The sequence below is a fragment of the Mesoplodon bidens genome (genome assembly GCF_964165515.1).
Source record: "Mesoplodon bidens genome assembly, chromosome: 7".
NCBI classification, from domain to species: domain Eukaryota; kingdom Metazoa; phylum Chordata; class Mammalia; order Artiodactyla; family Ziphiidae; genus Mesoplodon; species Mesoplodon bidens.
Window position 1 is genome coordinate 83,846,336 of NC_138164.1, and position 27,614 is coordinate 83,873,949.

General features: G+C 35.8%; 1 protein-coding gene across 1 annotated transcript in view; it reads left to right on the forward strand.

Moving 5' to 3' along the window:
• Positions 1–22,844, forward strand: part of LUZP2 (leucine zipper protein 2) — a gene marked incomplete at both ends in the record, with an annotated part of 467,601 nt that extends 444,757 nt beyond the window's left edge. Inside the window, 3 exons of the mRNA XM_081240711.1 lie at positions 2,466–2,558; positions 21,886–21,972; positions 22,746–22,844. Coding sequence (XP_081096837.1) covers positions 2,466–2,558; positions 21,886–21,972; positions 22,746–22,844 — 279 coding nt within the window. The remainder of the gene's footprint in view (positions 1–2,465; positions 2,559–21,885; positions 21,973–22,745) is intronic.
• Positions 22,845–27,614: the final 4,770 nt, after the last annotated feature.

The window sequence follows — 27,614 nt, forward strand, 5'->3', positions numbered from 1 at the left end:
TACATTTGTCCAAACCTATAGAATTTTGCCCAAGAGTGAACCCTAACATCAACCACGGACACTGGGTGATTATGATGTGTTAATGTAGGTTCATCCTTGATAACACTTGTACCACACTGGTGAGTGATGTTGTTAATGGGGGAGGCTATGCTTGTGTGAGAGGTGGGGCTTTATGGACAATCTCTGTACCTTCCTATCAATTTTGCTGTGAACCTAAAACTACCCTAAACAACAAATAAACAAAATTTAAAAACGGACAAAAAACATACTGCAATTTAGGTGTTCTTGACCTAATTTAGCAGGGCAGCAGAAAACTGAGGCCCTCCAAAGTTGTATACATTGTCTAAGGCCCTTTTTTATTTATGTGCTAATCCAGAACCAGAATTCACATTTCTTTAACTCCAAAATACATTATCGTTCCCCAAAATCAGTTCCCATTCTTTGTTAATTCATCAGAATCAATAAGGCTTCTTTCTAAAAGGAGCCATTGGAGCTTCCCTGGTGGTGCAGTGGTTAACAATCTGCCTGCCAATGCAGGGGACACGGGTTCAAGGCCTGATCTGAGAAGATCCCACATGCCGCAGAGCAGCTAAGCCCATGTGCCACAACAACTGAGCCTTTACTCTAGAGCCCGGGAGTCACAACTGCTGAAGCCCGTGTGCCTGGAGCCTGTGCTCAGCAACAAGAGAAGCCACCACAAGGCGAAGCCTGCACACCGCAAAGAAGAGTAGCCCCTGCTCTCCACAACTAGAGAAAGCCCTCACACAGCAATGAAGACCCAACGCAGCCAAAAATAAATAAATAAAAATTAAAAAAATAAATAAAAGGAGCCATTTCACTGATAGCAAATGCCTACATTAAGGATTGCATGTATTACGCTTAATGCAACCAGTTCTGCAATTAAATACTAAGGTTTTGTATTTAAAGTAATTTAACTTTTCATGCATTGTTGCTCACATTGGTGAAGTGATGTATAATTTCCTCCAGTTGTTAAAAGTGATTAATATATGTAATTTTTTTTCCTGAAGCAGAGTTGAGATAACTTTCGTAAATAGATGTAGAAATTGACAAACCAGGCACCCCAGTTGTTTAATATATGAGCATAAGGGTAGCCTTTGGCAAACTTATGGAGGAGTAAAGTTGCACTGTCATTCTTTTCCCCCTGCTCTTTCTGAACTTAATTGTAAATGAAGTCCCTTTTATATTTTGTCCAAAATAGCAAAGGCCTACAAAAATAGATAGATAGATGATAGGTAGATAGATGATAAATAGATAGATAGACAGATAATAAATAAACAGATAGATAAAACCTTTCATTCTGCACATATTTCTTACCTAAGTCTCACCACCAAAATCTGGGAGCATTTTCATAAATACACAATATTTGCATAAGAAAATATAATTAAGCACACATTAACATTTATCAATATGGGCATATTTATATTTTAAGGAAGATATTGAATACCTACTCTAAAATGTAATCTCCATCATTGGTGAACCTGGTGTTATTTTTTACAGCTTACCTAGCTGGGTTAGGTTTCCTTCCTGTTGGTTTCAATGGCAAACCTCTATCTCAGCCCTTATATTGTACTGTCAGTTTTATTTTATTGATTGACTCCCAGTATCATTCAAGTCTCTGTGATTACAAGCAGTCAACATTGAACCTTACCAAATTAAATGAAGGAGCTTTAATGATAGAACATCAGGAGCTCATACTATCCAGGAGAAGACAGAAGTAACAAAGCTGGGAATGGGCAGAAGCAGAGGGTGCTTCAGAAGACTAGGAATGTGAACCATAAGAAGTGTCTCATTGTAGAAACAACTTGGACAAGTCACCCTACTGGAACTAATGTACCTATTTCAGGCCTCTTTTTAATCTAGTCAGTATTTAATTTCAAGAATAAAGTTTCCAAAGACCTAACTTGGATCGTATGCATTGGCATTTCTGTGTAGAAAGTAGCACAGAGAAATTTATAATAATATTTAGGGTTTCTGGAGATATAAAACAGTACTTTGTTAGTGAAGCATTGGAGTGAGTATAATTCTCTCTTGTAAATTACAGTGAGATGTTAGAAAACATCTTATTTCCTATTAAAAAAACAAGATGTGTGCTTATTATTTCCCAGATATACTGGGGCTTAAAGTAAAGAGAAACGATAGGATTCCTGTTTTTTTGAGGAACCAGGATCCTTAAAATAAAAGCTTATTATGCAAGAAATAAATATTTACAGTGGGAAAATAATCCCATTGGACAGCACTAATATAAAATTGAATAGAAATTATTTAATTTCACAGTTAATATTTAAGGTACAGTTTTTAAGGTCTCTGATATATATAACTTTTCATTTTATTCTTTTTCTTTGAGTGTGATGTTGCCATTGTATCATGCTTTACAATAGTCCTAGGAACTCTCTGTTGGATCTATTTCTCTCTTTTTTTAATGTTCTCTCTCTTTCTCTCTCAAGGCTCAACAAACCACTTCTGAAGCCCATGAGAGCTCTCAAGTTGAGACTACAAAGGAAGAATATCTGAGTACCCCTGAGTGCGATACTCAAATTGTAAGATTAATTTAAAATGTTTTTAACAACATTCAGCATGAAAACAAGGACATAAGCATTTTAACAACCCTAGTTTATGCCACCATGAAACTTTCTATTTATATGTAATATCTACTATCTAAAGAGTGTACTTTTAAATTTGAAAATGCAGATAGATATGAATCATGTAGGTGTTCCACTAGGAAATGTAATCAGACAATTAGGGGTGCTATGAACTTGAATTGCTAGAGAGGTAAGGGAGTCATTCCCACAATCACATGACAGAAAGCTATTAAAATATTAAAAACAAACACAAACAAACAGAACACCAAACAAAGAATGTGATTCAATAATATTCTCCCCAAGAAGCAAATAAACCCTGCATTATAGAGACATTACATTAGAGGAAGGGAGATTCTTACCCTTCAAATGATAATAGGAAATATGGAACTTGTACTCTGTGCTTTCACTTGTAATAAGTGAAATGAAATTTTAGTTCTGGAACTTTGACAAGATAACAGATCTATCATGTCTGGGCTTGAGGAACAGCAAATGACAACAGCTGTATTTAATAGATTCAAAGCTAGGCTTCAATCTAGTTCACAAAATGGAAATTATCTGCTGAAACTCTTCATGATGGAAAAGAAATCAGGTGATAGCAAAGGAAATAAGACAGAATAGAAACATAAGTTAAACAAGCCTATCTCTTTTTCCTCTATTGACTGCCAAAGTAAATTTAGAAATATAAATTTCTCAACAATTTGGCCTTCACATCTTTGTATAATGAAACATGTTCCAAAGCCATACAATTTAGAATTTAAGGTTAGTGAGAAGTAGAAATAAAATATTCTGCAATTTACTTCCAAGGAAGGAAGAAGTCAAGAAGGTTTGGGGCAGGAAGGAACATTTTTGCTGTAGTTTGAAGAACAGATAGGTCTCTGACAGTGTGAGTGAATTTGCAGAGACAAGAAAACATCTGAATAGAGTGGGCTTCCCTGGTGGCGCAGTGCTTGAGAGTCTGCCTGCCGGTGCAGGGGACGTGGGTTTGTGCCCCGGTCTGGGAGGATCCCACATGCCGCAGAGCGGCTGGGCCCGTGAGCCATGGCCACTGGGCCTGCGCGTCCAGAGCCTGTGCTCCGCGACAGGAGAGGCCACAGCAGTGAGAGGCCCGCGTACCACAAAAAGAAAAAAAAAAAAGGAAAAGAAAACATCTGAATAATATGAGTAGAGAGTAGCATATAGAAAATGGTGGGATGTTGCCTAAGAAGATAATTTGGGACTTAAGTGGGAGGGGCACTGGATTCCCAAGCTAAGGAGTTTGGTTTGAATTAGGGATATAGTTAAGATTTTCAAATGTTTATGTCCAGTTAAATGATAATACCATTGGGTTAATTTTAAGGAGAGTGCCCTTGTTTCTTGATATACTTTCCTAAAACTACCAAAAAATCATTTTGCAGTATATACATATATCAAATCATTATGTTGTACACCTAAAACTAATACAATGTTACATGTCAATTATATCTCAATTTTTAAAAATTAAAAATAAATAAGAATTTTGGAAGCTTCTGGCCTGCACCCTTATGGGTAATGCTCAGGCTTGATCCTTCAGTGTCCTGCTTTGAGCCCTTGGATTAGGAGGAATTCAGTTGCTTTTTTCCTGCTCTTGTACTGGTGTATCAGTGCCTTGAGCAAATCATTCACGCCAGGAGGTGGCCAAAATATCTGAAAGGACAAAGAACCAGGACTTCATCAAACTTAACAAACAAACAAAATAGTCCCACTGAAGGCAAACCTGAAAAGTTCTATACGTTTTGCTAAGATTCCCCAAAGCAATATTTTGGTCTACTTTTCTTGTCAAGAGAGAGGCATAAATTCTTTATTTGTTGTTTGTTTGTTCCACTCTCTTTCTACTTTTGTTGTCCTTCCTTGTCACTAGCTGCTCCTCTCCCTTCAGTAAGTCCCATAAGCATCTACTGCCTTGGTGGAGGCCCCGATCTGGGTCCCTTCAAAAAGCTGCCTCCACCTATACCAGCATGAATGCTCTCTCTCTAACTTGATTTCAGTTCCCTAGATTTTAGTCTTTGAAATCTCTACTTCCAAGCAGTTACACTTTCTAGTGCAGAGAGTGCTCAATATTTATAGGCTGTAGACTCAGTTACATTTAAAGGCCAAGAGAGTAATATAAATGAATGAGATAAGCCAGGTGTAAGCAGTAGGAATTAATGAGATTGCTGTGAACATCAGTTTTCCAATTCTACATCAGTAGTTGTTAGCCCTGTCCTCACTGTAGTAACACATGGAGGGTTTTTATAAAATACTGATGACCAGGACCAACCTCAGAAAAACTGACACAAAAAGAAAGAAATTAGAACACTCCCTAACACCACACACAAAAATAAACTAAAAATGGATTAAAGATCTAAATGTAAGACCAGACACTATAAAACTCTTAGAGGAAAACATAGAACACTCTTTGACATAAATCACAGCAAGATCTTTTTTGACCCACCTCCTAGAGTAATGAAAATAAAAACAAAAATAAACAAACGGAACCTAATGAAACTTAAAAGCCTTTGCACAGCGAAGGAAACCATAAACAATATGAAAAGACAACCCTCAGAATGGGAGAAAATATTTGCAAATGAAGCAACTGACAAAGGATTAATCTCCAAAATATACAAACAGCTCATGCAGCTCAACATCAAAAAAACAAATGACCCAATCAAAAAATCGGCAGAAGACCTAAATAGACATTTCTCCAAAGAAGATATACAGATGGCCAACAAACACATGAAAGGATGCCAACATCACTAATTAGAGAAATGCAAATCAAAACTACAAGGAGGTATCACCTCACACTGGTTAGAATGGCCATCATCAAAAAATCTACAAACAGTAAATGCTGAAGAGGGTGTGGAGAAAAAGGAACCCTCTTGCACTGTTGGTGGGAATGTAAATTGATACAGCCACTATAGAGAACAGTATGGAGGTTCCTTAAAAAACTACAAATAGAACTACCATATGACCCAGCAATCCCACTACTGGGCATATAGCCAGAGAAAACCATAATTCAAAAGCACACATGCACCTCAGTGTTCATTGCAGCACTGTTTACAATAGCCAGGACATGGAAGCAACTTAAATGTCCATCAGGAGAGGAATAGATAAGGAAGATGTGGTACATATATACAGTGGAATATTACTCAGCCATAAAAAGGAATGAAACTGGGTCGTTTGTAGAGACGTGGATGGACCTAGAGAGTGTTGTCATACAGAGTGAAGTAAGTCAGAAAGAGAAAAACAAATATCGTATATTAACACATATATGTAGAATGTAGAAAAATGGTATAGATGATCTTATTTGCAAAGCAGAAATAGAGACACAGACGTAGAGAACAAAAGTATGGTTACCAAGGGGGGAAGGTGGGGTGGGATGAATTGGGAGATTGGGGTTGATATATATAAACTATTAATACTGTGTATAAAATAGATAACTATTGAGAACCTACTATATAGCACAGGCAACTCTACTTAGTGCTCTGTGGTGACCTAAATGGGAAGGAAATCCAAAAAAGAGAGGATATATGTATATGTATAGCTGATTCACTTAGCTCTAGAGTAGAAACTAACACAACATTAGCAACTATAATCCAATAAAAATTAATTAAAAAAAAGAAAAATTGACTCAGCATCTTGGTATGTGGAGTCTAGACATTAATTGTATATATCGTTTAACTTCTCCAGGTGATTCTAATGTACAGGCCAGTTTTACTAAAAAATGTGTTTCACATGTACACGATTATTAAAGTCATGTGAGGAGTTTTTAAAAATTAAGATTTTGAGAAATTCTTCAGTAAGTTCTAAATAAATAGGACTAAGGGTAACCATTTTATAACGTGGACTTGACAACACTCTTCCCAGGTGATTCTTAATTTGAAAAACATTGGTTTAGATAAGACATAATCCCTTTAGAGTGTTGTTTAGTAATAGAGTTTCTGCTTCTCAGACTCTGTTATATTTGCATTTAAAGACAGCAATGCCTAAATAAGGCTCTGTAATGGTAGTATGATGTGACTTTTGCTAGTAGGTAGAGGGGGTCCATCCCAGAGCCCTTTGTTTATTATGCAGCCATATATAAGAGAAGCACAGATGTAGGACTGTGAAATTGATCAGGAAGCTGATGTGTGATTTTATCCATAACTAAGCCTTCCCTTGAGAGAGCTAATGGACCATTATCTCCCCAAGCTATAGTTCTCAGAGTATAATTAACCTTAAGCATGGAGAGCTCTATAGTTCCTTTCTAGCATTCCCCAATAATAAGAGAATAATTCTGATGACTTCCTCCACCTTACAGGAAAAAGTGGGAGGATCTTTGGATCTATGAGAACTGCTGTTACTCAGCTTGTCTAAATTCACCCAAAATATTCTGATTTGTGTTAAATAGCATGAAATGCATTGCTTTTGTTTCAATACAGCAATGTGAAAATAGCTTCAACTTGACTCTAACGAACTGGAGACTCAAGCTCCAGTTTGGGTTGCTTTAATCGAGTATCCAAATAAGATCAAAACAATTTCATAAAGAAAAAACAAAATAAACTTACCTCCTCTTCTGATAAAGGGATTGGTGCATTTTCTGTTGTAGGAAGGATAGTTTTATCATGTTTGGCAGAAGTATAATCTTATTGTCTTTATTTGGAGATTGAGTATGGTTAAAAGATGCATAGATGTGCCAAGTTGATAAAAGATAGATTTGTGATGATTAACTTTATGTGTCAAAATGACTGAGCTAAGGGATGCCCAGAGAGCTGGTAAAACATTTTTTCTGAGTATGTCTGACAGGATGTTTCCAGAAGAGATTAGCATTTGAATCAGTAGACTAAGAAAAGATCTTCCCTCTTAAATATGGCAGGCATCATCTAATCCCATGAAGGCCCAAATAGAACGAAAAGATTCAGGAAGTACAAATTCTCTTTCCCTTTGAGCTGGGATGTATACCTTCTTCTTCCCTCAGACATCAGAGCTCTTGCTTCTGGGGCCTTCCAACTCTGGGACTTAACACCAGCAGGCCACCCACCCCCGTTTTCAGGCTTTGGCCTCGGGTTGGGAGTTACAACATCAACTCCCCTGATTCGCAGCCCTTTGGACTTGGACTGAATTATGCCACCAGCTTTCCTGGTTCTCCAGCTTACAGAGGGCATATCATGGCATGTCTCATCTTCCATAATCACATGAGCAAATTCCCATAAAAAAACTCCTCTTAAATATCTATGTATATATTCTATTAGTTCTGCTTCCCTGGACAACCTAATACAATCATTTTTCCATATTTATATTTTGTGTATTTTGTGTGTTTTGAAATACTGACATCAGGTTTTTTATAAAAGACTTTTTTCTTTAATCAGAGATCCATCAGTGTTACTTAGCTTTCTACAGAGAGAAAGTAGATGGTAGTTGTTGAGTTAAATTTTTACTTTAGTGCCCTTACTTGACAAAATTAATAGTTGGCAAATTTATTCCCATTTCTTTTTTTTTTAAATGTCTTTTTCTGCTCTATGAAATTCAAAAATGTAGAAACTACTAAATGAGAAAAATTTTTAAATAATAAAAGTAAGATAAAATAGGGACCTGAATGAAGCCAATAACAAATAATTGAGAGCATGATATAAACAGAATATCAAAAAGAGAAATACACAGGACTTTGTGTTCAAGCAAAGATGCAGGAATAAGGACGAAGTCTAATATGAACCCCAATTTTCATGTTGGCTGACTGGACCAATTATATTGTTATTCTCAAACAAAATAAACTACTACAGGAGAAATTTTAAGTTAATTTTTGTTTATTTACTTCTGAACAGAAGAGGTTCATACTCTCTTAAAAACTAGAATGGACAAAAATGCACATTGGAGCTAATTATTTGTGAAAAATATCACAGTTTTTAAAAGCATGTTATTTACATGCTGTAAAAATCACACATTTTAACTATATATTTCAATTATTCATTTAATTTACTGAGTTGTGTAACCATTACCACAGTCCAGTTTTAGAACATTTCTATCTTTCTAATAAGATCCCCCATGCCATTTTTTACAGTTAATCTCTATAAAGACAGTCACTAACCTAGTTTCTATCAGTATAGATTTGCCTTTTCTGTATATTTTATATAAATTGATCATATAGTGTGTGATATTTTGCATCTTGCTTCTTTCATATAGCACAATGACTTTAAGGTTCATCCATATTATAATATGTGTCAGTACTTTGTTCCTTTTTATTCTGAATAGAATCCGTTATATTGTTTTACCATATTTTCTTTATCCATTCACCATCTGATAACTTTTTGATTTTTTCCACTTTTTGGCTATTATGAATAATGATACCATGAACATTTACATAAACATCTTTGTGTGGACATATGTTTTATTTTTCTTGAGCAGATACCCAGAAGTAGCATGGGATATGGTAAATTCTTCCTTAACTGGTTAAGAAACAGACAAACTTTTCCAAGGTGGCTGCACCATTTTACATCCTAATTGGGAATGTATGAGAGTTTTATTTTCTCTACATCTTTGACACCACTTGTTACTGTGGTGTTATTTTTGCTTAAAAAGCAAATTCTAGTGAGTGTGAAGTCAAATTTCATTGCAGGCTTAATTGTTAATTCCCTAATGGTTAATAATTTGAGCATATTTGTATATACTTATTAGTAAGTCATATATTTTCTTTGGTGAAATTTCTATTCAAATAGTTTCCCCGTGCTCTGCTGGGTTGTTTGTCTTTTCAGTGTTGAGTAGTAAGATTCCTTATATATTCTGGATGTAAATCCTTTACCAAATATATGATTTGAAAACATTTCTCTCCATATGTTTCTTGTCTTTTCATTTTCTTAATGGTGTCTTTTAAAAAGTAATTAAGTTTTTTTAGTACAGTTTTAGATTTACAGACTAATTGAGCAATAATTCAGAGAGTTCCCTATAGCAATCAGCTGTCTTTCTGTAATTTATTTCTAGTTTAGTTTCATTGCAGTCTCATGGCATACTCTACATTTGTTCAAATGCATTTTATGGCCCAGAATGCAGTCTATCTTGGTAAATGTTCCATGTGACTTTGAGAAGAATGTGTATTCTCCTCTTGTTTGATGAAGTATTCCATAAATGTCAATTAGGTCCGTTTTATCTGCAGTGTTGTTCAGATCAACTATATTCTTAGAGGTTTTCTCCCTGCTTGATATGTCCACTATTGATAGAGAGTGTTGAAGCCTTAATCTATAATAGTTGTTTGGTCTATTTCTCCTTGCAGTTCTATCAGGTTTTGACTCATGTATCTTGACATTCTGTTGTTAGGTGCATTCATGTTAAGAATTGTTATATATTTTTGCATAATTGGCCCCTGTATTATTATACAAATGTCCCTCTTTATCTCTGATATTTTTATTGGTCTGAAGTTGGCTTTGTCAAAGGTAATATGGCTACTCCAACTTTCTTTTGATTAATATTAGCATGGAATATCTTTCTGAGTCCCTTAACTTTTAATCAATCTGCATCCTTATATTTAAAGTTGTTTTTTTATATACAACATCTAGTTGTGTGCTCTTCTCTTATCCCCTCTTACAATCCCTGTCTTTTATTGATATATTTAGACCCTTCACATTTAAAGTGAATATTTATATAGTTGGATTAATGTCTGCCATAATTTGTAACTGTTTTGGATTTATCACATCTTTCATGGGTTGTGAAACAACCTTATACAGAGAGTATATAGAGAGTATTTCCAGTTCCTCTATTATAAAATTGCTGTCATTCATTTCACTTAACCATAAGCTGTAATTACCAAATACATTGTGTATTGTCATTTTGAACAGACTGTTATTCGTTTCATCAGTTAAGAACAAGATAAATAAAAACATTATTTTACCTTGACTTATTCCTTCTAGAATACTCTTCCTCTCTTTTTGTAGATCAGGGTTTCTGAACTCTATCATTTCCTCCTGTCTGAAGAACTTTTAACTTTTCTTGAAAGGCAGGTATACTGGTGACAAATTCCCTCAGTTTTTGTTTTTCTGAGATCTTTATTTTTTCTTCACTTTTGACGGATAATTTTACTGGATAATATTTCAATTTTTTTAACACTAAATATTTCACTTCAATCTTTTCTTGCTTAAATTGTTTTTAAGTAGAAGTCTGAAGTAATTCCTATCCTTATTTCTCTGTAGTTAAGTTTTCACCTTTTGAGTCTTTCAATATGTCTCTGTGGTTTTCTGCAGTTTGACGGCATGCCTAGATGTAATTTTGTTTTTCTAATCTTCCAGGATTTGTGATTGAGTTCTGTCATTACCTTTGGGGAACTCTTATCATTCTTACTTCAAATATGTCCTCTGTTATTTTCTTATCCTTCTAGTATTTCCATTACCTCTACATTGCAGGTTTTCTAATTGTTTTACAAATCTGGACATTCTGTCCATTGTTTAAACCCTTTTATCTTTGCATCTATTTGGTACCTTTCTATCAACCTGTCTTCAAGTTCACCGATTTTTTTCAGTGGGCAATGTCCAGAATATTGATGAACTCATCAAAGGCAGTTTTCATTTCTGTTACAGTGGGGTTTTTTTTGTTTTTGTTTTATTTTTAGCATTTCCATTTGATCCTTAGATTTGTCCATCTTATGCTTATATTACCCATTTGTTCATGCATTTTGTCCACTTTTCCCCTTAGAGCCCTTAACATATCAGCCACAGTTATTTTTAAACTCCCAGTCTGATACTTCCAAAACATTTGCCATTTCTGAGTCTTTCTTTATTGCTTTTTTATCTCCTCAGACTGTGTATTTTTCTTGCTTTTATAATACTTCTAATTCTTTCCCAGTTTATTAAAATATAATTGACACATTACACTATGTAAGGTTAAGGTACACAAAGTAGTGATATTCTATATCTATATATTGTGAAATGATAACCATAATAAAATTAGTTAACACGTCCATCATCTTACACAGTTAATTTGTGTGTGTGTGGTGAGAACAATTAAAATCTACTCTCTCAGCAACTTTCAAATATACAATACAGTATTGTTAACTATAGTCACTAAGGTGTACATTATATTCCCAGAACTTATCCATCTTATAATTGCAAGTTTATACCTTTTGACCACCTTCACCTACTTTCCCAATCCCCCCTCATGCCCCCGACAACTACCCATCTGCTCTCTTTCTATGGGATTATTTTGTTTTGTTTTGTTAGATTTCATATATGTAAGTGAGATAATGTTATTTGTCTTTTTTTTCCCGATTTATTTCACTTAGCATAATCCCCTCAGTGTTTATCCATGTTGTCACAAATGGAAGGACTTCCTTCCTTTTTTGTCTGAATAATATTCATATACATATATATTCCTCTCTACATAACACTTTATTCACCTGGAAACTTAGGTTGTTTCCATGTCTCGGATATTATAAATAAGGCTGTATAACCCTCCCAGACTTCAGACAATGCTACAAAGTTACTGTAATCAAAACAGCATGGCATTGGCACAAAAACAGACATTTAGATCAATGGAACAGAATAGAGAGCTCAGAAATAAACCCACACACCTACAGTCAATTAATCTTCTACAAAGGAGGCAAGAAAATACAGGAGAAAAGACAGTCTCTTCAGCAAGTGGTGCTGGGAAAGCTGGACAGCCGCATGTAAATCAATGAAGTTAGAACACACCCTTACACCACATGCAAAAATAAACTCAAAATGGCTTAAAGACTTACATATAAAACATGACAGTATAAAACTCTTAGAAGAGAACATAGGCAAAATATTCTCTGACATAAATTGTACCAATATTTTCTTAGGTCAGTCTCCCAAGACAATAGAAATAAAAGCAAAAATAAACAAATGTGACCTAATCAAACTTACAGGCTTTTGTACAGCAAAGGAAATCATAAACAAAACAAAAAGACAACCTCCTGACTGGGAGAAAACATTTGCAAATGATGCAATCAACAGGGGCTTATTTTCCAAAGTGCACCAACAAGTCATATAACTCAATAACAAAAACAAACAAACAAACAACCCAATTGAAAAATGGGCAGAAGACCTAAATAGACATTTCTCCAAAGAAGACATACAGATGGCCAACGGACACATGAAAAATGCTCAACACCGCTAATAATTAGAGAAATGCAAATCAAAACTACAATGAGGTATCACCTCACACCAGTTAGAATGGCCATCATTAAAAAAATCTAGTCTTATTCACTCTTACTCTCCAGGACAGAAACAGATGCAACAGGTGGAAACAACTATAAGGAGGAGAATGTTTCAGTCAAACATAAAAGTGAACTCAGTGAAAAGATCTGAATATAGAATTAGCCTAGAATAGAGAATATAGTATATTATATGATTGAATAATGAAAAAGAACCATTCTGGGATGTAGTCAGGAAATGAAGCATTAGAGAAGAGGAAAAGAACTATCATGAGATCATCCCATTCTATTGCAGGATTCTATGATCATCAGCAACCTCACTGAGTGCTGATGGGAACACATGTAATCTCTTAGTAAATAAATAGCAAAGGTGATTCATTTTCATTCCTGTTGGTCATACCCTAGACTAAATAACATGGTAGAGAAAGCCTGGAAATTACCACTTTGCTGTTTCCTAACATGTCACTATGGCAAGTGATTTTGTTATTCAGATCCCTTTTCTATAAAATAGATGTCAGTGATTTTCAAACTTTTGCTTGCCTATGACTCATCAGGTCAGCCTATAAAACTGCTTGTGGTAAGGCTCCACTCCCACCGATTATTCGTCAGTAGATCTGGGACAGAGCCCAGGAATGTGTGTCGTTTGAATAAACCTAGCTAGATTTTCTACCGTCAATATTTCCTGTTAAATATTTTGAGAAACTTTAATGTTGATTTCTTACAGGTTTATCATGCTGATTGTATATCATAGATATTAAATACACAGTGTTCAGTTTTATCATGGATGTCCTTATTAGTTCAGTCTAAAAAAACTGCTCTGCAATTTTCATACTCAAGGTCTCAATATCTTGTATGGACAAGGTCCTAAACTTGGAATTAGAGACCACGCATATTCTTAGATAGCTTTGTGGGTTTGTTCCGCTTCCTGCCCTATGCAGCCAGGCAGGGTCACCTAGGAAAATGGCCACTGGATTTCTTAACCCTTTTCTTAGTAGACATAGAAAACTTGAAATGGATCACCCAAAGCTTAACAGCATATTGGACTATCGGTTTTGGGGATGTTTAAATTCCTTTGAGGGCTTCCCTAGTGGCGCAGTGGTTGAGAGTCCGCCTGCTGATGCAGGGGACATGGATTCGTGCCCCGGTCTGGGAAGATCCCACATGCCGTGGAGCGACTAGGCCCGTGAGCCATGGCCGCTGGGCCTGCGCGTCCAGAGCCTGGGCTCCACAACGGGAGAGGCCACAACAGTGAGAGGCCCACGTACAGCAAAAAAAAGAAAAAAAAAAAAAAAGAAAAAAAGAAATTCCTTTGAAAGCAGCTTTGCGTCAATGGTAATTTTGGAGTCACAGGGAGAAAGCAAAGGATGTACCTGCTTCATCCCATTTTCCTGCAGTTTGCAAATGTGCCTCATATTGTTTAATAGCATATCAAGAATTAAAGACATTGAACATTTTATTTTAATTTCCACATAGGGATTGAGACTTACTATTCAATGTAGATGTGCTTTACAGTGTTTCTGACTGCTCTCGGTCGCACACACTTAACTTTTCTTAATGTGCTGAGGAACCGAAAGGCAGCAGTGGCTTATGTTTAGCATTGGAAGCACTCCTCGCTCAGATTCTTGCCATCACACCTGCTTACAAGTCCCTGACCAAAGGGAATTTATTCAACAGCAAATCTCTGTCCAGGGAAATGAGAGGAGAAAATGTGCAGGAAATAAACCTAGAGCTGCGAGTAGAAAATTATGCCAGCATTTTCATGCTAAAACAATTTTGGCAGAGATTTTAAAAGTCCTAGTTTGCAATTATATCCAATATTCACTGTGTGTCATTTGATGCCCTGGTGAGCCGTTGGCAGACATTAGCTTAACAAAATTTTCTAGGCAAGTCATGCCCTGCTGTAATTGGGCTGAGAGACCATATACCATTGTCATTCTGGGCTACATTCCATCAGACCATCTGAAGAGGTTGGCTTCATACAAGGCATTCTTCATTGTGCTACTGTGGTATTTTTTTTTTTAAGAAGGAAAAGGCATGCCTCCAGATTACATGGGAAGTATAGATAGTTTCCTAAGGGCTTTAGAATAAAATTCTGCTTTTTACATTAGATAATAAATTTCCATGTTTACCCTCCTATAACATCTTAATTTTCTTTTCTTTTTTTTTTTTTTTTTTTTGCGGTACGCGGTCCTCTCACTGTTGTGGCCTTTCCCGTTGCAGAGCACAGGCTCCAGACGCACAGGCTCAGTGGCTATGGCTCACGGGCCTATCTGCTCCGCGGCATGTGGGATCTTCCCGGACCGGGGCACGAACCCATGTCCCGTGCATCGGCAGGCGGACTCTCAACGACTGCTCCACCAGGGAAGCCCTATAACATCATAATTTAAAGCATGCAAAATGTTAACTTAATTATTATTTCTTACCAGGAATCATATAGAAACCATAAGAATAATGATTAACTTATAATTTGGAAAATACAAATAACCCAGTAAGCATGTTGATAATTATTATAAGGAAATTCGCCAAACAGTGATGTGCAAATACAAAGGTTAAATTGGTCAATAACTCTTTGACCCCTCCTACCTTCCCTGAGACATAATGATTTTCACCTCTGGGTCTCCATAGTACTTGGTTTATACACATATTTTATCCTGTATCACAGTCCATCTTGCATGTTGATTATTTGTATAAGGTTCTCATTCTGCATTAGATAATAAGCAATTTGAGGACAGAGACTATAAAAGTATTGACATTTCCTTCAGCACCAAACAAAATAGTCATCTTAACAGATGGTTGTAAATATTTTTCCAAAATATCTAAAATTATGAAGTTTCATAAGTTATGAAATTATGAAGTTACTTTTTCCAAAATATCTGAAATTATGAAATTATGAATATATAAAATTATGTGCCACTGGTGGCACAGTGGTTAAGAATCTGCCTGCCAATGCAGAGGACATGGGTTCAAGCCCTTGTCCGGGAAGATCCTACATGCTGCAGAGCAACTAAGCCTATGAGCCACAACTACTGAGCCTGTTGCTCTAGAACCTGTGAGCCACAACTACTGAGCCCGCGTGCTACAACTACTGAAGCCCGTGCATGTAGAGCCTGTGCTCTGCAACAACAGAAGCCACAGCAATGAGAAGCCCATGCACCATAACGAAGAGCAGCCTCCACTCACCACAACTAGAGAAAGCCCACACGCAGCAATGAAGACCCAATGCAGCTAAAAATTTTTTTTAAATAAAATAAAATTAATTAATTAAAAAATAAGAAAAAGAATCCTCCTGCCAATGCAGGGGACACGGGTTCGAGCTCTGGTCCAGGAAGATCCCACATGCCACGGAGCAACTAAGCCCGTGCACCACAACTACTGAGTCTGTGCTCTAGAGCCAATGAGCCACAACTACTGTGCCCACATGCCACAGCTACTGAAGCCTATGTACCTAGAGCCGATGCTCCGCAACAAGAGAAGCCACCACTATGAGAAGCCCGTGCAGTGCAACGATGTGTAGCCTCCAGCTCGCCGCAACTAGAGAAAGCCTACACTCAGCAACAAAGACCCAATGCAGCCAAAAATAAATAAATACATTAATTAATTAAAAATAAATAAATGAATAAAACTATGAAGTTAGACAGGGCTTCATGTTTCAAAATTTTAACTATTTTGTGTGAAGGATGAAGAATTATGGTTCAGAGAGGTAATGTGACTTGCCTAGAGAGGAGCCTGGTTAGGAAGCATCAGTGTCAGACCCTGTCTCCCTCCCACTCCTCTATTCCTCTGTTCACTGAATTCAGAGCCATCACTTTGATCCAGCATTACATTTTTAATCTTTGAACTTCTTTTCTGGTTTCTACCCTTTTTAATATTAAAACAGTACTAAAGGGCTTCCCTGGTGGCGCAGTGCTTGAGAGTCCACCTACCAATGCAGGGGACACGGGTTCGAGCTCTGGTCCAGGAAGATCCCACATGCCACGGAGCAACTAAGCCCGTGCACCACAACTACTGAGTCTGTGCTCTAGAGCCAATGAGCCACAACTACTGTGCCCACATGCCACAGCTACTGAAGCCTATGTACCTAGAGCCGATGCTCCGCAACAAGAGAAGCCACCACTATGAGAAGCCCGTGCAGTGCAACGATGTGTAGCCTCCAGCTCGCCGCAACTAGAGAAAGCCTACACTCAGCAACAAAGACCCAATGCAGCCAAAAATAAATAAATACATTAATTAATTAAAAATAAATAAATGAATAAAACTATGAAGTTAGACAGGGCTTCATGTTTCAAAATTTTAACTATTTTGTGTGAAGGATGAAGAATTATGGTTCAGAGAGGTAATGTGACTTGCCTAGAGAGGAGCCTGGTTAGGAAGCATCAGTGTCAGACCCTGTCTCCCTCCCACTCCTCTATTCCTCTGTTCACTGAATTCAGAGCCATCACTTTGATCCAGCATTACATTTTTAATCTTTGAACTTCTTTTCTGGTTTCTACCCTTTTTAATATTAAAACAGTACTAAAGGGCTTCCCTGGTGGCGCAGTGCTTGAGAGTCCACCTACCAATGCAGGGGACATGGGTTCGTGTCCCTGTCCGGGAAGATCCCACATGCCACAGAGCGGCTGGGCCCGTGAGCCATGGCCGCTGAGCCTGCGCATCCGGAGCCTGTGCTCCGCAATGGGAGAGGCCACAACAGTGAGAGGCCCGCATACAGCAAAAAAAAAAAAAAACAAAAAAAACAAAAACAGTACTAAAGTATCATTCTGTAATAAACATTAAAAAACTCATTTCATACACAAGAGTGACGAGAGAAAAATTTAGCCAAAATGTGTTTGTTTCTAAAAATCTTGGTCCTTAATTCCATTTTTTCTCCTTTACAGTATTCTGAAAATCATGCTAGTTTTTAGCCTCCAGCTTGTCCCAGATATTAATTAAATATGAAGAATGAGTTGGACTTTTTAACTGTCAGAGATATTTTTTCTTTGTAAAATTTCAGGTTGCCCAGTTATGCATTTGCATTAAGTATTTTGAGTTCTTTTAAAGTTTTAGAGAAAGGTCATAAGAGGAGCACCTAATATGTGCAAAATACTCCTTTAGGAACCATTCTATAGTTTTATTTAATCTAAATCTTCCAAAAATCCTGTCAGGTAGGGATCATTTTGCCTACCCCACAGATAAGGAGTCAGAACCTCCTTAAGGTGAAGTAACTTTCCCAAGTGTATACAGCAAATAAGGGCTAAAGCAATTCTAACCTGAGACGGGCTCTTTCCTCCCTTCACCTAGCCGAGTTACCTACATTGTATCATGTCACTTGATGTCAAAATTTTGAATTATCCCCATTTTACAAATGAGGGAAAATTGAGGTTAAATTGGTATTTCCTACCATCATTCCAACCAGGACAGGTACTGCCCTGTCATGAAGTTTTCAACAGTATAGGAATGTAGAAAATAGACATTTAATAGTCAAATAACAAAATATTAGCAGATTTTCCATGAATCAATCTCTCTCTCTCTCTCTCTGCCTCTCAAGAACAATTTCTTTTGACATTGGATCCTTTATATAATTTTAGTATTAAAATGTTATTTCTTTTCTGAAATATTGTTGAAAAATAGCAATATGTTGTGCTTGTTGGTTTATTTGTTCTAATGTTAAAATTTGTTTGTCACTGGTGTTTAATTTTATTCTTCTGTAAAATACCAAAGTTTGGAACCTCAATGTTCATTATCAGAGATAGTGGGAGATGGAGTTGGGACTCAAATTCATTTGTATGTGACTCCTGTTAATTATTAAGGAAACCCCAGTATTAGAGTCTGCCCCACCATTGTAGGATTATGTATTTTTTCCTACAGGGGTAAATAATTAAAAGGGCTTGTCTCAACTAAACTTGTTGTTACTTGGCCTACTTTTGTGGCCATAATATAACATTTTGTCAGATGGTAGTTTGTTGCCCAAAGTGCAGAAACAAACTGGTTCTTCTGGTGGTGTTGGGGAAGACGTATATGTGAGAAAGAGCATGTAATCACTTTAATGAAGATACGTTCATGGCTCATCCCATTTCATAATTTACAGACCCAGCTGTGGTCCTCCCTAGGTCACCTGTATAATTAATAGGTGAGCTGCATACTGAAGTAGCTGAATCTGTGCAGACTTTCCTGATCATTCTTCATATTTTATTATTTGAGTTTCTAGAAATAGGCAGTATACTCATCAGGTTGAATTTTATCTAATTGAGAGAGTATTTTGAAGGCTTGTACCTTCAGGAGTGCTTATATCTGTTGTCTTTCTGAGAAACACTAGGAATTTTATGAACCCCATCTCATGAAGTTTCCACAATGCCTGTGAGGCAAACAAAAAATAAATTTAAAGGTTGTGTTCATTATAAGATCAAAATATCAAAAAAGGTTGGAGCTGTCTTCCAGCCACGTAATATTTTCTTTACTGTTGAAATTTAATAAGTATTCATTGTTCAGATCATCAAAGACTTGTCTCAAATAGTCAGCTGTGCTTGCATTAATGAAAGAACATACTCCACCATAAATCCCACAGTACCTTTCTCATGACAATGACCTCAAGTAATAATTCATACACAAAAAACGGTTTTGGGGTCAAATAGATTTGGCAAATGGTTATATCATATCTCCTAAGAGATTTATTATGCATTTGTACACTACAAAGAAGTGGATTTCAAATTTCACTGTGCATTTGAATTTCTGGATTGCTGATTAAAAATGCAAGCCCTATATTTGTAGGACTGAATTATCACCCAGGAGTATTATTTTTTAACAAGCACCTTATATGATTATGCGAGCAGAGCATTCAAGACGAAAGCTTTAAGAAATTGTGTGTTAAAGACTCTTAGAAGAACTACCTTAAATACCACTGTTTAATGTTCAAATAAATTTTTTCTCCAAACTTATGTGATTTATGAACTCCATTATTCCAAAATATATATCGGGAAACCTTACACTCTGCAGGTTACTTTCTGCATTCTGAGCTTGATTTAGTACATTTATTTTAGTTTTTTTTCCCCAAGGCTGAAAGCAAGTATAATAAAAACAAAGGTCAGTTGTATTATTACAGTAAAAACAAAACAGTTATAATATTCCAGGGAAATTTTAGTTTCTAGGTCTAACTCAAACCAGTACAACATAAAAAGAAAAAAAAATTCTTAGGTAGTGTAGAAGATTCCTCTGTGTAGATGCCTAAAATCCTTTGGACTAAGGCACTCAAGGTTTTGACTACTGATTTCTATTAATATAGTTATAATCTTACTTTTCCACTATACTATAGGCTTATTTTGAAGAAGGGGCTAGGCACAACCATTTTGGAGCTTTTATCAAATATAACTAAATCTCATATGAAAAACTCAGGCATTTATGAAAATTCTAAAGGACTGAAATATTTTCATAGCCAATGTTTGTTTTATTCATTTATTATTTATTTAGTGATTAGATATTGACCACTTGCTATCTAATAGGCATCTAGCTGGGATCTAGGGCTGATACATGTAGCCTCTATCTTCAAGGAACTTACAATATATCAAAGAGTCAGACATGCATATACATATAAAAACATTAAATGTGCTAATGTTTCTAATGCATTGTACCTTTAGAGCAGGAGAGTGTGATGAGCCTACCTAGTGGTGAAAATGTTGTGTTAGGAGGGAACAAGTAGCTGGTCTTCAGGATCTCCCAGTGAAGAGAGACTTTTATGAAGGTGGAGGGAAAGAGCATATTACACAGACACAGAAGGGTAAAGTAACATGAGTGTTCAATTAAGAGCCATGTAGAGCAAGAATAGGGAGCATGTGCAAATGACTTTGCTCTCAGATTTGAATTGGAGTATGCAACTTCTTTAGTTATCATCCACTCCTAGAATTTATGGAAAGTTAGAGTTCAAAGCCAGCTTAGGTATCCTCCTTGACTTCAAAGAAAGAAACTGACTTGTTCAAGGTTAGAGTTACACAGTGGCCATGAACTATTAAACTCCCAGTCTCCATTTTATACATTTTATACAGGGAAAGGATTACAGAAAAATCACTAAAAAAAAAGTACATATTCTTACATTAAACAATTTTTAGTTACTTTAAAATGTGTTTAAAATAAAAAAGATGAAAATAAAAGGAAGAGATGAAGGGAGAATGAGAGTCAGTAAGGAAAGGAGGAGGGAGACGAGGCAGACTAAGGAAGAAGGAAGAAAGAAAGGGAGGATGGAGCGAAGGAAAATTCAATATTTTAACCTTGGTTAAAATGAAAAATGAAGGGCAACTGGTATATGCTGCCAGTAATTTATTTGCTTCAGGACTATTGAGGCTAATAAGTAAGATGAGATTTCCTGGTTAGTAAAATATATGATCTTCTTCCCAGAAATATAATCTTTTTTAAGATGTTGAAGTTTTTTGCTAGACAGATTGATGATGTTGACCGAAAACAAATAGACTGACAGACATTTCTTCAGCAATGATGGGTTTGTTTGGGATCAGCAGAGAATTACAATTTGGAGTCTGCAACTATGGTGAGCAAGGTACAAGTGCCCACAAGTCAAAGGAAAAAGAATTCTTTCCTAGAGGGGAAAAGAAAGTTGGAAGGGCTACAGTAAACAACGAGTCCATGGCTTTTCATGGGCTGAGTTGTTGCCAGGAAAGAAGAGGGGTCTTTCTTCGTCTTGTTGGGCTCTGCTATTGCTGCAAGGTGTGAGAGCGCCCCCTTCTGGTCTCCTGACTCTATTTAATTGTGATTCCAATTTATTAATTTTTTACAACGATCATATTGTTTAAGTTGTTTCCTGGCTTGCAATATTGATGTCTGGCAGGCATAAAGACCATGGACATATTTAGATCCTAGAGTCTAGACACATCACGTATATAGAATATAGGAGTTTTGTCACTCTTTTTAAAAATTTTTGCAAAGAAAGAACTTTCCATTGGAATTGAGCTTTTGTTGTAGCAGCCGACTGTCATAAGCATCACTAAGATTCCCAAATGGACTATGAATGCTTGCCCATTCCCTGGGATCCCACTAATGTTGTGATAAATTTGTCCCTAGTTTGACCTTTCACTTTGTCTCAAAGTGAAGGAAGTTTTCAATGGGAAGATTTCAGAGGAGATTTTCTATTCCCTCCCTTCATTTAATTTAACTTCATTGACCTATTTTCAATCGCAGCTTTTACAGGGGAACACGACCTGTTCAATGAAACACAAAGAAAATCCTGCAAGCAATGACACTGCAGAATCAGAACCTGTCCCACAGGTATTTGGTTTTGTTTGTTTGTTTGTTTGTTTGTTTTGATTGTCAGAAGGCACTTTTTGAAGCTATTGGGTTCCATGATTTTCTCTCTTGCTTTAGCTAAAGCAGGGGTGCTGTATTACCTAATACAAGACACATCTTTCACCTATTGCCTCTGGACCTTTCCATGACCACTGTGACTGCCACTAAGCTTTTGGTTTGATTAGCTGAGGTCCTAGAAGAACAAGGGCAAGGGAGGGGTCTCACCCTTCCCTCCCCAGCAACCAAGAAGCAAAACAAAAGTAAACAGAGAACAAAAATTATACATATATTCTTTATAGGACAAAGAAGATAAAAAAGAAGACTTGAGAAAGCAGAGAAGGAAGAAAGAAGTACATATCCCCCACAAAAACAAGTAACAAAGAAACAACTCAGGAGCTTAATTCTGAACTTCTATCTGGACTGTTCTACATTTGACCAAATGTATTACATCATAGCAATTATTAGGATTCATTTTACTTAACACATTTTTAATTTGGGGGTTAGATGCATCAGAGTTGAATGGTTTGACCAAAGTTTTCTCAAAATAGTTTTTGAAATATTGCCTTTTGTGGAAAATATTTTATGTGCTTTCAAGAAGTAACAGTGTTAACATATTTACACTTATTTTCTGCCTGGCATTGGTCTTCTGTAAGATATTTGTTGAGGTACATGAGTTATTCTGTTAAGATTTTAATTTTTACATTCAACATTTTTATTTTGACTCTCCTAATTGTCTTTTCCATATTGTTTGACAGAATGTGCCGGTGCTTCCTTGTACTGAATGCGAAGAGGAAAAAAACCCGGGAAAACAATTGACCAGCACTGAAGGGAAGGCAAATAGAGAAAAAAACTGACTGTAAATACCAAGAAACTGTGTTAAAAATATCCATTTGCTATTGTCTTCATACTCTTTTTAGACCACAAGCTTGATGGAAATACTAAGTTTTTAAAGCATGCAACTTTTTCACAGTTTTATGTAACTTTATACAGTAGTCTACAAATTTTCCAAAAGATTCCAGCCCAGTGATGATCCTTAAGCAATAACCTAATTAAAATGGATATCCACAGTCATACATCATCATTGTCATCAGTAAATTGCCCAGTATAAATTGGTCTTTTTTGAACTCAAATGCAATATAACATTTAATTCTTCTGGTTCATTTGTGTATCCAGTACTTCCATGATCTTGTTTTTTAAATCAGCTAGAGAGTGATTAAATGTGAATTCTCAGCATTCTTAGAATCCAAATTGAAACCATATATCCTAAAGAATCTGGTCCATGCTGGTTAATTGGAGTCACTCTCCTCCAGGTTGGAATCTGTACTGACCCGAATATATTATTTATTTGAGTGTGTTCATTGCTATTCTCATTACTATTTAGAACCATGTCTAAATAATATCAAGGCAATTCCATCAGGGGTTTAGTCAATTAACAAAATTCTTTAAATATGTTTAGTATGATGTAGACAAAATATCAAGGAAGAATGACTAAATTTCTGACACGATTAGATTTTTGGCATTCTATAGACACACCCCTATGGTTGTCTGCTGGAATTACTCCAAGCTATAAATCAAGCTGTTTGAAATGCTCAGTGTGATTTTTGGTATGAAATTGGGTAATGGGATGTGGGATGGGAAGAGAGGTCCAAAATACAAATATGCAAGCAGATAATATACATTTTAAAATGAGGATTTGATGAAAGTAAAATAACCATGTAGAACTAATGAACCCCAATTTGTATATTTTGAAAACAAATGTATTATTAAAACAAATCAGTGGCTGTGGGAACCTTTGACGTTGGGACTCTGCATAGGAATACCACTGATCAAATAAATTCACTCTTGGATACTCTGAACATACCTCATAAGCAACAGTAATTGACACTGATTGAAACGATGGGTATAGCATCAAACTTATAGACTAAAATTAAATGGTTAAATGATGCAGTTAGTTTGTCTGCATCAAATCTATTCACTTCTGCTGGTTAGACCCATTTTGTAGAAAGCATATAAAACCATTGTTTTTATAGACTGGATCTGCCAAGCCACAATTAATTTGGAGAACAGTATCCTAGCATGATCTGTAATCAATAGATGAACTTAAATTCTGGAATATGGTGGCACAACTTTGACCACAATGACATATTCAAAGAAATTTAGTGATCTGGAGAAATGCCAAACTACCATTAACAGTAAAAGTGATACTGTGATATATTCATGTAGCAATTGTACTTGCTGAGTAATTCTGTGTCACTTATCAGTATGTTTCAGATTACAGGCTACCTAAGAAAGAGAACTAGTTTTATAGATGATTTAGAGGGTTTTCGGGTGAAATGACCAGGACAAAAGAAAAGATCAAGGTCTGAAGCTCCTGCTGACTCCTCAGCTCTAAAAATCATTTAATTCAATGAGATGGAATATTGCTAATTTCCCAGGTCCTATTCCTTGTAATTTCCATATTGTACCCAGAAACCCTAACCATCTCTAAAGATTTATGAAAGGGAAGCAGATAATTTAGTTTAATTTGGGTTTACTTTCCTACCTCCACCCATGGCCCCAACTTCCCTCCCAGACCATATGGAGCCTATGGAAAGTTAATCACCATTTCACCTTAGCAAAGTATGTCTTGAGGAATCTTTGGAAATAATAAAAATTAGAGTCAGGCTGATATTTTTCCGAAAATTTTAGAGGGTAACATGATGAAAGAGAATTTGGTTCAATATTAATCAAATTTGAACAGCTTCATCTATAAATTATTTTTTCTATGCTCTAAATTCCTATTCTACTACATGATAATATAATCAATTTTCTTCTCTTAAATACTGGCATGATCAAGTGGGCTTTGAATGAATATAATGTACACATTTTTCTTTAACAATAGATAGCTTTATGCATCCTGCAGAGTTTACCGTGGTATATTCACTGTATTATTTGTTTAAAAACAAAAATGATTTGTAATAGAAGAGCTTTATAAATATTTTTAAGAAATATTCTGGGAGTTTCTTTTAACAGTTAATCACAGAATTCTTTTTAGTATGTACTATGACTTGAATTTAATGAATGCATTTTATTTCTCTCAATCCATTAATTGCTGAGGTTTAAAATGCTTTACAAACGTGTGGCTTTTGTCCATAAGAAAGGTGCCATTTCTTATTATTTCTTTTAATTAGCTCCTATATAAATAGATGTTGTTTTTGAGGAGTTAACATTCATAGCCTAACTATCCTCATGTGGAAAAAAAATTAAGCAAAATGTTGAATGTAGATAGTACAATTCTATTATGTACTCGTAACAGTAAGCAGTGGAGAATTATGCTTTGTAGAATATGAATGGATTCCTACTGAGAAACAAACACACTTTCCAGTGGAATAACTTATTTTAATATGAGTACTACCAGAACTAACAATTTATTTCTCTCTATTATTCTGAAGTACTGATATATTCATTCTAAGTTGGGAATTGGTTTTGGACTTTGTGTTTCCTTTTATATGCATTAACTATGTAAACTAGTGCCTAAAATGTGTAAGACCTAAATTAAAGCTGACTGTGTCTATCCCATGCCAACATTCTCAGATGAAAAGTGAAAAATTGAGTAACTCATCTGGATGTGGTTTTCTGTGTGATCTCAAATCTCTGAATACTGAATATCTATGCCTAACTAATTCTTTTTCATTCTTTAGTCATATATTTAGCATTGAAGTGCTATTTGAGAGGCATTTCTGTTTCATACAGTATACTGGATTAGAAGTCTGAGACAGTTATATGTGAAGGAGACATTTACTGCTTTAGATGGACAGTGTGGATAGCTGGATTAAAATAATATTTGTGAACTTTGCTATAATGGAATCTTTTATTTTTGCAGCTCAGGTACTGTAATTAGCGCTACTTGAAGTAGAGGTTGAAATTATCAGTGACACCAGAGAGTAGGGTAAACTGGTCAGACATAGAGAGTAATGACAACATACACTTGTTTACTTAGGGGACATTTTCTTAGTCATGTATACAGTCTTAAATTTCCCCAAACTATTTGTTCATCTGGGTTACGTTATATAATATCGATGGTCAAGTGGTGAAGAATAAAAGGTACTGAAAAATAGCCTATTTTTGCTCAATAAAGGTTTGTTTCCAAAACTACTATGTATATGATCTACCTAAACTAATTGAAAAACACACATTAACTTTTAAAATAGTACTTGCTTCTGTGTTTCATGCTCTAAGAACTTTTTTGAAATGTCATCCTGGAAATTTCTTCAATCTCTCTTTGCCACTGTCCCAGAAAACCCTTATTTTATTTAGTGTTTTTTTTTTTTAAATAGAGTTCCATGTTGGCAGAGATTTCTGTCTATTTGTTTGCAAATGAGTCTCAAGTGCTTAGAACTAGCTGCTCCATAGTAAGTGCTTAAATATCTGTTGAATGAATTCAGAACCTGAAGCATCAATGGAAGAAGTAAAGAAAGCAACAAGGTAACACATTCTAGTATGATAACAGGAAATAAGACAGTCTTCTAGGAAAAGAAAATAAATATCATGTTTTTGTTTTTGTTTGTTTTGATTTTAGGTTATTTTTCCTTTGCATTTTTCTATTGGGCCTGTGTCTTTGACTAAACAGAGTAGATATGGCACTCCTGGATGAATTTTGGAATGCAGCTCAATGTCATAGACATAATTCACATGGCACATATGTGTCTTTAATTGGAACCCAGACTGGATATTCGCCTGAACCTGTGCAAGTCACTCGATTTCTTTTAGTATAAGTTTCTAAGCTCTTAGACCTTAAGTGGTTGGGCTAAGATTTTCTCTCCATTCTGTTGAGCCCTAGTTTTTTAGCAGACATAAGCCAAGGGCTGCTGAGAAGGTAAATGAATATCTAGAGGATGGGGCTCACTACTAGAGGATCTATTCTTTTATATAATTTATTTGTTGGGCTTACACATTCTGCATATACTTTTAGTGGTGAAAGGAAGTCCAAGTCTAAAGTGATTTGAAAATCACTGAATAACATAATCTTGATGATTTCCTTTCTCCCTTTGTTCATTCAGTCAGCCAGTCATTCAGTCATTCAATAAATATTCTTTGAGATTCTACAATGTGCCTGCCATTCCACTTCTTTTGAAGATCCAATAGTAAACAAAAATAGTAATTATGAATATTAATGTGCTTAATATATACCAGCCACTGTTTTAATTTTTTATTATTAGTTAAGTATTCTGAGGATTATTTAAGATAGATATTACAGTTATCCTCCTTTCACAGATGAGGCAATTGAGGTAGAAAATGTTAATTGAATTGCCCAATATCATACAGCCTGTAAGAGAGAGAAGTAGGATATAGATCTGGCAATGAGTTTCTTGAATCCATGTGCTTAACCATTTCACCACACTGTCTCTCCTGCAAATGTCAGAGTCCTGCTTTCATGGACCTAACAGTTTAGAGAAAGAGACAACCATTAATGAGGGAAGTACACAGAAAAGTGTATGACTGCTACACAGGGTTCTCTTTACAGCATACCATGGGGCAGGAGTGGGGGTGTGAATGTGTCATACCTGTGTGAAGTTCTCACTTAGAAAATGGTATTAAACTAATATTAATGAATATATTTTGCATGACTGTCCAAATCTTCAAAA